General features: G+C 34.1%; 2 protein-coding genes across 3 annotated transcripts; one reads left to right on the top strand and one right to left on the bottom strand.

The window, feature by feature from the left end:
• Positions 1–5,678: 5,678 nt before the first annotated feature.
• On the top strand, positions 5,679–9,102 carry LOC145619192 (beta-amylase-like). 2 transcript variants are annotated; one of them, XM_081673827.1, is made up of 8 exons: positions 5,679–5,836; positions 6,411–6,479; positions 6,570–6,968; positions 7,105–7,269; positions 7,387–7,650; positions 7,749–7,958; positions 8,298–8,537; positions 8,641–9,102. In XM_081673827.1, exons 2-8 carry the CDS (start codon positions 6,432–6,434, stop codon positions 8,785–8,787), a joined length of 1,473 nt encoding a protein of 490 aa, XP_081529953.1. In that variant the 5' UTR covers positions 5,679–5,836; positions 6,411–6,431; the 3' UTR covers positions 8,788–9,102. The 2 variants fall into 2 exon arrangements, with proteins under 2 accessions (XP_081529953.1, XP_081529952.1); XM_081673826.1 differs by having other exon boundaries at positions 5,701–5,836; positions 6,402–6,479.
• A 148-nt stretch (positions 9,103–9,250) lies between these two features.
• On the bottom strand, positions 9,251–11,203 carry LOC145619191 (putative pentatricopeptide repeat-containing protein At3g23330). The gene has a single exon (XM_081673825.1). It carries the CDS (start codon positions 11,195–11,197, stop codon positions 9,437–9,439), a length of 1,761 nt encoding a protein of 586 aa, XP_081529951.1. The 5' UTR covers positions 11,198–11,203; the 3' UTR covers positions 9,251–9,436.
• Between the last annotated feature and the right edge of the window lie 685 nt (positions 11,204–11,888).

Here is an 11,888-nt window from a genome sequence, read left to right on the forward strand (position 1 = left end):
ACGCCCAGCAGCCTGTGCCCGCAGGTTTTGGCGAGGAGCCCACAAGCCTTCGTTGATTCACGTCCTTCGATCTCGCTTACGGTTTTGTGCCATGTCATCTTCTATTGTCCAATAGTAATGCAACTTGTGTAATACTTCCTCCATTTCTTTTAAGTTGACACGTTTCTTTAGTCACGTTTGCCAATGCACTTATTCAATTATTAATATCTTTAATTATCGATAACCAAAAATTATGAAAAGTTGATAATTTGAAAGTATATAACGTGACGAATCTAACAAGATCCCACATGACTATATTTTTCGTTACGTATAAAGCACAAAACAAGGTCAAAGAGAGGTATGTGAATAGTGCAAAAGTCAAAACGTGTCAACTAAATAAAAACGGAGATAGTATATATTTACTTATTTCTTTTCTTTAATTATTTTTAGATTAGTTTTAGAATAATATAAATATTCAAGGGATATTATTTTTTCCCTTATGCTTTATTTTCTAGATTTTACGTTCTTTTTAGATTTCTCTCTAGCCCTGTTTTTTCATGGACAACTCCATGGGTTCCTCCATGGATTTGTCCTTGAGTTTGATACATTAATTTATTGAGGTAATTATATTTCTTTACTTTAATTATGCTTTCTTTATTAGATTTAGCTTTAATTATTTATTTCATGTTTGAGTAGTTTAATTTCTAGGGTTTGGGAATCCATGTTTATACTATAATTCTTCATTGATATTATTTATGATTTGATTATTGATTTCTCTAATTGATAGTGTTTTTTATTATTAATCTTGCAACCTGATCAATTGTTTGATTAATTATTGTTAATAAAAGTTTGAATTGAAAGATCTTACTTTTAAAGGCTTACCTTTAATTAGCAATCCTGATTATGTTAACGATCGAACTACATATATTGAATTGAGAGCGTTAAGATCCGACCGTAGGCTTAGCAATTGCTCTAGATGATTGATTAATTGAATTGTTATTGACGTTTGATAGATTTAGAATTATAAGCATGGTGAACCATAACCCTAGGTCTTTTTATTAATTGTTTTATCCCTATTTTAATTTAGACTACTTTCTTATCCCAATTTCGTGACATAATTAAGTTTCTCCATACCTTGAAAGCTAGATTGAATAAATAGTCATCTCTCTATGGATTCGACCCTACTTACCCTACTACATTGTTAGTTGGTTTTGTTAGGAATTTATTTTTGACAGGTGTACGACAACCTATCAGTTAGAAAATGAAAATTTTTGAGATTTGCATGATATTAATTCTCTTTCTATGATGCTTGTCAAAACCAAGTTGCATGAGACTTATCCTCTAATACATTTGCTTATCAAGTTAATGTTGATTCTTCCCGTCGCTACCGCAAGTATTGAAAGAGTGTTTTCCGCAATGACATATGTCAAAAGTAAGCTCCGAAATAGTATGGGTGATCAATTAATAAATAATGAATGATTGTTTGGTGACTTTCATTGAGAAAGAAGTGTTTTTACAAGTTCCTGATGAAGATGTCATTGATCAATTTCAAAGAATGAAGACCCGAAGGATATTTTAGTAGTATGTACCCAAATTGTATTTATAATATGGTCTTTTGGATTGAATATGTACTCGACTTTTTAAAATTGTGTACCCGAACTTTTTTTTAAATAAATTTAATTATCTAAATTGTCCCCCCACCGTCAAATTCCTGGGTCCGCCACTAACTGTAAATAATAATCATAATGAAAATGAAAATCAATACTAGTTCTCTAACAATCAATAATATCAAACTCATTAAATTTGTTTCCTCAAAAAAAAAAAAAAAAAAAAAAAAAACTCATTAAATTTGTTCATTTAGGTTTGCCCTTATGTTTCAATTGGCTCATTTTTCCAACATGATAATTCATCATGTTTCAATTTGCTCATATGTTTCAATTTGCCTAGTATCTAAAAAATAAGAAGGGCTTAGTAGAAAACTTAGAAAAAATGAGCAATTAAAATGATTTTTTTGTTTTTTGACAAGAGCAATTAAAATGATTTGATCATTAGCAAATGAGCAATTGTAATGAGTACTTGAAATTCAATTGATCAATTCACTAAATTTAATATACTTAATCATCAAAATTAAAAATTTATGCAGAATTCTAGATCAATTAATCATCTTATTCTCATTAAATGCATCAGATTATGTTCATTCATTACCTTTGTTTGCTCGATTGCAGTACAATTAAAATCCGTTGTGTTGATTAATCAGATTATGCTCATTTAAATTTTAATGAATAATCAGGATCAATTTATGCTCATTTAAATTCATTATTGCTGATATATATATGCATCGTTTTTCTTAAATTATACGCATGAATTTGAATGAAATCCACATCAATTTGCATAAATTACTTTTGAAGCCATCAGAAAATTTTTAACGACGGCTTTGAGCATCGGTAGATTTGAAATTACCGACCATCAAAACTCCCACGGCCAATCACCAATGGCTAGCAATCGTTAATGTGATTACCGATGGTTTTCGATGAAGTTACCAATGGTTCAGCCCTCGATAAGTTAGTGAGAGGTGTGGAAGAGAGAGAGTAGGTGTGTGGGTATTAGCAATCTAATATCCTCCTTCCGTTCTTATTTGATTGTCACTTATGCCATTTTAGGTAACCCAAAATGTTTCTCACATTTCATATTTTCATAATTATTCAGATATATAAAAAGACTTTTATACCCTCATTTTTTGTCCTTATTAAGTTCTCTTCCTATTTAACCATAACATTTGCCATAAAAATTATGCCAACTTTTACTAATTTATTGTTTTACACTTTTGAATCTCTCAATTTCTCTTTTCCATGTACTTTAATTTATTTATTTATTTTTTATTGAAAATTTCTCTTTCCTATGTACTTTTATTATTATATTGTTGAGAATTTCATTTTCCTACATACTTTCATTACTTCACATTCTTCACTTTATTTCCGTGATTTCCCTTTAAAAGTGACAAATAAAAGGGGACGGAGGGAGTAGTTCTCAGTAATTTTGTAAAAGATTTAGAATTTGAGACTAGTGTCACTGAATCAAAGATCATAGTACCTTCTTGATATTCTTCCAATTTTGCGTTTATGATTTTGCTTTTATATATGAGGAAGATGATGATTCATTTAATAATTTTGATGGGAAAATTGTAGATCTTAGATACTCTTATATTGATCATTAATACTCTTATGTTGATCATTAATAAAACAGCAGTCAAGAGTTAGACTTAAGACCTATGTTACTTGAACTCGGATACCCTTGTCCAACACAGGTATGTGTCCAAGCAACTTGGCTATTTTGTGAAAAAAAATTCCATAGATTTTAAACTAAAAGTCAAGTGTCTGGGTACCATATCCATGTCCGAGTGTCGAGAGTCTGACACAAGTACATGAGGTGAAATTGAGTGTATACGTAAGATAGCTTAAGACTACAAACTAGCATATATATACTTTCTTCAATTTGAAGGCTGAAACTTCAAAAATAATGGCAATTGTACGATTGTAATTATTTTTCTTTTGAAAGAACGTGGCTAGGCTTTTATTATATTAAATCAATTTCCGTCAAAGAAGAAATACTGTGAAGAATAGACCCAATACAAATATGTTACTCCCTCCGTTTTAAAATACTTGCTCCATTACTCCATGCGCGGAATTTTAGGAAAAATTGGAGAAAAAAAATATATAGAGATAGCTAGTGAGGTTAGTGGAAGGTAAATTAGAAGAAAGAGAATATAAAAGTAATAAAATTGGATCACACTGCTTGAGAAAAATGAATTAAATATTATAAAAGCTTTCCAAATAAGAAAATGGAGCAAGTATTTAAAAACAGCCGCAAAAGAAAGTGGAGCAAGTATTTAAAAACGGGGGAGTACAAGCCTTTTAACATGAGAAAATATAGAAATCGAAAAGCAGGCTATATTCCTTAATGTCTTCGTAAATATGGAAGATCAGAGAGAAACTCGCATTTTTTTTGCGTTACATTCCTTTTTTATAAAAAAGAGTATTCAAGATTTAAAAAAAAATAAAAAAAAAACATTTAGAGTCACTTGGATGGATGAACAAGATCGGTCTTCAAAAATAAATGGCCGAGATAGAAAATAATTAAAATAGCCATAATACTTTTGAAACATAACAAGATTGGTAACCCATGGCTTCTATAGTAGTAACAAATGTTACACGTACCATTTTTTTCAAAAAAAAATAGTTTACAGCATTAACTAGGTGCACAAATTACAGTAAGGTGAAGCAGCAGTAACTGTTTCTGAAGCTAGAAAAGCTGAAAATAAGGAGGCAAGCCTCCCACTTTATTTGTAAAAACCACTTCTGACGATAGTCTTTACTTCACAAATCACAACAGTTTCTGTTAATTCAACAGAATAAAAAACAAAGAGTGCAGAGGCAAAACGAATCTGTTTGCAACTGAAATCAGTTTGCAGCAGGACTGAACTGACGTTAGATCCTGAAACCAAAATCAGACGCTGTTTCAGAAAATTAAAAAAAAAAATTAAAAAAAAAAAAAAAAAAAAAAAGGGAAGAATTATAAATACATAAATAAATAAAATGACACCGTACAATAACTTTCCATATGTTCCACTTCTTTTTCTAATATACTAGTTCATATTTCTTTCTAAACTCGGACATTACCTATGTATTAGCATGGGTACACTCTAGAACACTAGTAATAATTTTTGTTTTAAGGTCCGTAAATGATTAGTATACACTTCTTATTACATAATATGAAGTACAAAGATAGTGAAACAGTCATTTTTGCAAAAGAATTAAAAAGAGTAGCATTCAGGTAATTGAATATACTTTGAACCTTAAATTTAATCTTGCAAATACATTGAAGAAACTGATACATAATCTGTCTTGCAATCGGTATTCTACAATCCAGCAGTGATTCTGTATTCACAATATAAGAGAATAACCCAAGTTCTTTAAGCTTAATGAAGGAATACAAATATTTACGGAATTCTTTATTTAACATAGAGAATAAGGACAGACATTTTCGAGTTTAAATCATAAGCATATACGAGAAAACCAGAAAAGAAGGTAGTACAGGCCTACAGGGTTTAGCAAATTGTTGCTGCTTTCCATTACCTATTTAGCAAATCTTTCTCCGTGAATTTGATGCACCAAGGCATTCCCTTACTTCCCTAGTGTCCATTATTTTCAACGTTTCATACTATCTTCGATAAATCAATTCCATGAAGATGTAAGATTATCTCTGCAATATGTTGCAGAAGAAGATTGTGCATCCCCATGCAGAACTGAATTACTCACAGCCTTTGGAAGGATCTCTGAAAACGTCATAGGATGATTAGACAGTTTATTGTTATGTAAGGCTCAAGCTCCACAATTGATCCAAACATCATAATATAGACAGTTCATTGTTATGTAAGGTTCAAGCTCCGCAGTTGGTCTCGATATACTACAAATAGACCGTTCATTGTAATGTAAGGTTCAAGCTCCACAGTTGATTATGATTTCATAAAGGAGAAGGGGGAGATGACTCAACCCTCTGAAAAGCAGTTGATGATCCCAAAACTTAGGGGTGGCCATCATTTAGAATCAAAAGGTAAAAAAAGTCAGTAAAGCCTTGATTTTCAATCGTGACATATTAAGTTGGCTACATATGTAACAGATTCAGAGAGAATTAGTTTAAATAGCATCAATCGAAGTGCAAGAAAGAATCACAGCAAAACACAAGGATCATTTTGTTTAAGAGAGAAAGAAATTGTACTGTCTGTTCTAGGATTTTAATTGTTCAAGAGAACCTGATTTCAGAAACAAGGATCAATTAATCACTTTGATTAGCGTGCATTGTAAGAGATTATTTATCCATCCTCTTTGCGATTTACAAGTCATTATCATGTTTCATATATCTTGATGCTAATCATGTGCTTTATACAGCAATATATCATCAGATTTAACACATTTTATAGCTATATCTTGATGCTAATTAGATTTCGTTTTCCTTTCTTATTTATTTACTTAATATTTTATTTATTTCTTTTAAATATGTATTGATCATAAACGATTTTTTTGTATAAGATTGAAATTTTTTGACTTGAAATCCACCTATGTGTAGAATAGTTCAAGTTTATAAGTGACCATAAAAAAAAAGTTCTGAAATTGGGCCTCCATGGTAAGTTGCCAATAATGTAATTATGTAAGGAACTCTATGTGTAGTTATGAGAATGCATCACAGTGCAACTAACAATGTGGATCTCAGCTAGAGAAACATGCGGTTGGTTGTTTGGCTATTAAAGATTAAATGTACATCTATTATGATCAGTCCCATATCAATGCACTAACAGAATCTTCTATTTGCCTATTCCCATTAAAACCGCCAATCTTCCTCCTGATTCCTAATAACAGTTCAATAAGATGATGCAGGTCCCAGCTAGAGTCAGAGATATGGCAAAGATTCTTCTGAACTATGTGCCCGTCTATGCAATGCTACCGGTAAGCCCTGATTAACACAAGCATCAGCTTAATAAACTCGAATAACACAGTCACAGAATGACAAGTTCTTTATTTGTTTGATGGCAACAGTTGGGAGTGGTTACAGATGACAACAACTTTGAGAACCAGGATGACATCAAGAGACAACTATACAAACTGAAGGAAGCAGAAGTTGATGGAGTCATGGTTGACGTCTGGTGGGGAATAATAGAAGCTAAAGGACCTAAGCAATACAACTGGAATGCTTACAGAAGCTTATTTCAGGTCATAAAGGATTGTGGCCTGAAAGTACAAGCCATAATGTCATTTCATCAATGTGGAGGGAATGTAGGAGATGCTGTTAACGTTCCACTTCCTCAATGGGTACTTCAAGTTGGAGATACAAACCCTGATATTTTCTATACTAATAGAAGGGGTACTAGAAACAAAGAATATCTGACTATTGGTGTTGATAATGAAGCTATCATTGGAGGACGAACTCCGGTTCAGGTAGCTATCCTTCCCAATTAAAGCCTACAGTTTTACCAAATAATTTTTACACAAAGTATTAAATGGAGTTTGAAATCCCTAGGTTTCTCTAAATTCTATAGTTTGTTAGCACTAATTTCTTCCTATAACTTCACAGATCTATAGTGATTACATGAAGAGCTTCAGACAGAGTATGTCAGATTTTCTAGATGCTGGTGTGATAGTTGACATTGAAGTAGGTCTTGGCCCAGCTGGAGAACTACGTTATCCTTCTTATCCACAAAACCAAGGATGGAGCTACCCAGGAATAGGGGAATTTCAGGTTTAAACGAAATGGGCTCTGCCAGCTAATCCGACATGCCCACTTATGTGTAACTAAACTGATAAAAATAGCTTATGTTTAGAAGCTAACTGAGTTTCGATTTATTTTATTGTGCAGTGCTATGACAAATATTTAAAGGAGGATTTTAAAAAAGCAGCAACTGAGGCTGGCCATCCTGAGTGGGAATTACCCGCAAATGCAGGGCAATATAATGACAGACCAGAAGCCACAGAATTTTTCAGAAACAATGGGACGTACCTAACTGAAAGTGGAAAATTCTTCCTGACTTGGTATTCAAACAAGCTGTTGATCCATGGTGACCAGATCCTGGAAGAAGCAAATACAGCATTTTGTGGCTGCAAAGTCAAAATAGCAGCAAAGGTAAGTAAATATAGTCATAGGAGCATCAATTGCTAGAGAAGTAGAGAAAGTATTGTCCACAAGGTGACTAATTTTATTTGTTTTCAATTGACAACCAGGTTTCTGGAATACATTGGTGGTACAATGATGACAGTCATGCTGCTGAGGTTACTGCAGGATACTACAACTTGAAAGACCGAGATGGGTATCGACCAATAGCAAGGATGCTGTCTCGCCACTATGGGGTTTTAGATTTTACATGTCTGGAGATGAAGGACTATGAACAGCCTGGTTATGCTAAAAGTGCTCCACAAGAGCTTGTGAAACAGGTGAGGGCATGAGAGCTTGATGATAAAATCTTTCTCTACCATGTCAGGTCAATAGCATCCGAAACAGTGTATCATGAGATATTACACAATTGGTCATGAGACCTTGCAAATTATTGACTAATAAGAGATCTTTGATTTAAACCTATACAAGTTCAAACCATCAAAAACTCTGTCAATTCCTTACTGTTGTTACATAACAAATATGACGATATCAGAATGCACATAGGCACCAACAATATTCTTTTCAAAAACAATTATACTAAGATTAGTAAGGTATGCTACAAAATTAATTCCATGTGCATTTCCATACCTTTGACATGGTGCACAATTTAAATGCAGGTCTTAAGTGCTAGTTGGAGAGAAAGCATTGAGGTTGCAGGTGAAAATGCACTTCCCAGATATGATCCCAATGCTTATGATCAGATGCTGCTGAATGCCAGGCCAAATGGGGTGAACAGAGATGGTCCACCAAAACTGAAAATGTATGGCTTGACATATCTTCGTTTGTGCAATCAGCTACTGGATGGGGGTAATTTTGGAACATTCAAGACATTTGTAAGGAAAATGCATGCTGATCAAGTAAGTGACCAGATTTACCATTAAAATATATGAATATAATTGAGCTTCTATGGAAAAGGCACAAAAGGCTTCATTCTTATAATATTCTTAAAATTATGTTCAGGAGTACTGTCCAAACCCTGAAAATTATGGAAGGCACATCACTCCACTGGAGCAGTCAAAGCCAAAGATTCCTCTGCAGGTTCTTCTAGAAGCAACTAAACCAATGGAACCATTTCCCTTTGACAATGAAACGGATATGAAAGTTTGAGAAGCTTCTATAATAGAGTTAACCCAAAGGCAGTTGGCAAACATGCAATTGTCAAGCAAGAAGAATAATGTTTCCGTTTCCGTTAAGATAGGCTAATAAGACCCCGGTAGGCTAATAAGGAAGCCACAGAACCTATCTGTGGGAATCCTCACTGGGTGTTCTCGTTGTTTGTTGTTAATTGCTGTTGATGTTTCCGCTGTTGTTTTTTCCAATAAGGAAGTTTCCTTCATCATAAGGATACTTACGAGAATGAAATAAAACCTGAGAAGGATGTCTCAGAAAATGTTTGCTGTTTAACTGTATAAGTGTTGGTAATATACATGGCTTTTAACCTCTCAACAGTTCACCCAGTACCACTTCATTAAACAATAAACAGAAGATCATGTTCTTTTTCCCGGATAGTTCTCACAAGTTCCCTTTGCTATATGATCACGCTGTAGTCACAGTCACTTATTGTACATACAATCAAGTCTTTAAATGGGTGGCAGACAATATCAATGAAGAATGAAGAACATTTCATACCCTGCTTACTACGACATAAGTATGACGGTCAGGCAATCACAATCAAATTCACTGGTGATTGAATGAGTGAAAGCTCTATCTTTAGAATCCCAAGTGTCCCAACTACAATAATTATTTCGCTGTCATACTACTCAATGAAGCTAGAACCTCTAGGCATAACCAGTCCCTTACTTTGTAATTTAACTCGCAGCTTCTCTGCATCATCCCACCGTTTCTCATCTGCATATACATGTGATAAAGAAATGTAGCTGCTTACTCTATTTGGATTATGTTCAGAAACTTTCTGAGCAGACACCTCAGCTAGACCAACATTACCATGAAGCCTACAACCAGAGAGAAGAGAAACCCATACATCATCTGTCGGTTCCACTGCCATATTGTTAATGATTTCATATGCTTCCTCTAAGTGTCCTGCTCTGCTAAGAAGATCAACCAAGCATTCATAATGAGCCAGTGCAGGCTTCATGCCATACTTCTGTTGTATTTGATTAAAAATTGCTCTCCCATCCTCAACAAGTCCTGCATGGCTACACGCAGTCAATGTACAAGTAAAAGCACCCTCGTCAGGAACAATGCCATTTCCTACCATTTGGTTAAAAACTGAAATAGCTTCCCTTCCTTTCCCATGGTGCCCGTATGCTGAAATCATAGCAGTCCAAGAAACCAAAGACTTCTCTGCTATTTCATTAAAAACACGTTGTGAACAAGACAGCCTACCACATTGGGTATACATACCTATAAGAGAAGTCGCAGCCATAATGCTACAACCAAACCCTTTCTGAACAAGATAAGAGTGAATAGACATGCCAAAATCAATGGCAGTGACCTGTTCACAAGCCCTCAGCAGAGCAATGATCGTAGCTAAGTCCGGCTGTTCACCATATGAAACCATTTGGCAGAAAAGTTTTAAACCTTCAAAACCCTTGCCAATTTGCACATAACCTGAAATCATTGTATTCCAAGTAACAGAATCCTTCGATGAGACAGAGAACAACCGCCTTGCGTACAACATTGTCTTGCATTTACAATACAACTCAACAAGAGAATTGGTCAAAAATCTATTAGAACTAAACAAGCTATTCCGTAAAACATAGCCATGAACTTCCTTTCCCTTCTCAACCATTTGCATATCAGAACAAGCCGAAAGGAGACCAAGCAAACTAGTCGAATCAGGAATAAACCGAGATCTAAGCAACAAAACAAAAATACACAAGGCCTCTCTAGAGTAACCATTCTTTGCATACCCAGTGATCATAGTATTCCAAGAGGTCAAATCTCTCTTAGACATTCTATCGAACACTAACCGTGCATTACCCATATCCCCGAATTTCGAGTACATTGCCAATAAACAATTACCCACATAAACATCCGACTCAAACCCACTAATCACAACCTCACCATGAATTATCTTCCCAAACCCAACAAGCAAAGAATCACCACAAGCCTTAATTACAAAAGGGTATGTAAAATTATCAGGTCGAACACCAAAATTAATCATCTTACGATAAAACAACACAGATTTAAGATAAAACCCACATCCAGTATAACCCCTAATCATGTAATTCCATAAAAACGAAGATTTAAACTCAATTTGATCAAAAATTATCTGGGCTTCTGACATTTTCCCACAATTTGCATAAAATGCAGCAAGTTTAGTGCTTAAGTTTGTGTTTTTATGGAGAATACCAGAAGATAACATAAGGGCATGAAGAGCTTTGCCCGTTTTTAAGGATTTGGAGTTGGTAAGAGACTGTAGGATAGCTCGACATTGAAGCGACGAAAATGGAAGCGTCGGAATTTGGTTGTTTAAATCGACGGAAATTGGGGAAGATGAAGTGTGGAAACTAGTGTGAGAAAAGGTAAGAGATTTGAGAGAGTTTCTGTGCATTGCTGCAAGCCTGCAATGTATGCACAATGCAGAATTTTGGTACTTGGTGATTGCCATTTTAATTTCTTCATGAATCGCCCAATTTTGTTTGGTTCATATTTGAAAGTTACTCTGTAGCCGTTTTTTTTTTATTTTTTTTTTATTTTTTTGTTTTAAGGTATGGAGAAAGACTCTGATCATAGGCTTTATAACCGTTAATTTTTCTTTGAACTTATGAGAATTGGAGTGTATCCGTGTGTTATACGTACATACGATCATACGGAATATGTCGTATGTATATTAGAAATAAAAAAATAGTAAAAGTGGAAGATGTAGATTTTTTATTTTTATTTATTTTATTTTTTTTTTTTGAGAAGTGGATGTGATTTAAAGGTTGTTGCAAAAAAAAAAAAAAAAAAAAAAAAGTGTACATTTTGAGAAATGGGGGTTTGGAGTTGTGATTTTGAAAAACAACTCTTTTATAAGGGTTATTGAGTTAATGTTAGGGGTTGTTTGGTTCGCAAAGGGTAATCGAAATTGAATGAACAAAGACAGTGGAATATAATGGAATGAAAATACCTTATTTATGCGTTGTTGTTTATTTTAAAAAACAAAGGGAAACAATTCCACCACCACAACCAAAACCACCACACAACCACACATTTCATTAATTTTCCATAGATCCCAGCCACCAAACCCGTCGCCACCCTTC

This window comes from Chenopodium album, chromosome 27, assembly GCF_948465745.1.
Source record: "Chenopodium album chromosome 27, dcCheAlbu1.1, whole genome shotgun sequence".
Classification (NCBI taxonomy): Eukaryota; Viridiplantae; Streptophyta; class Magnoliopsida; order Caryophyllales; family Amaranthaceae; genus Chenopodium; species Chenopodium album.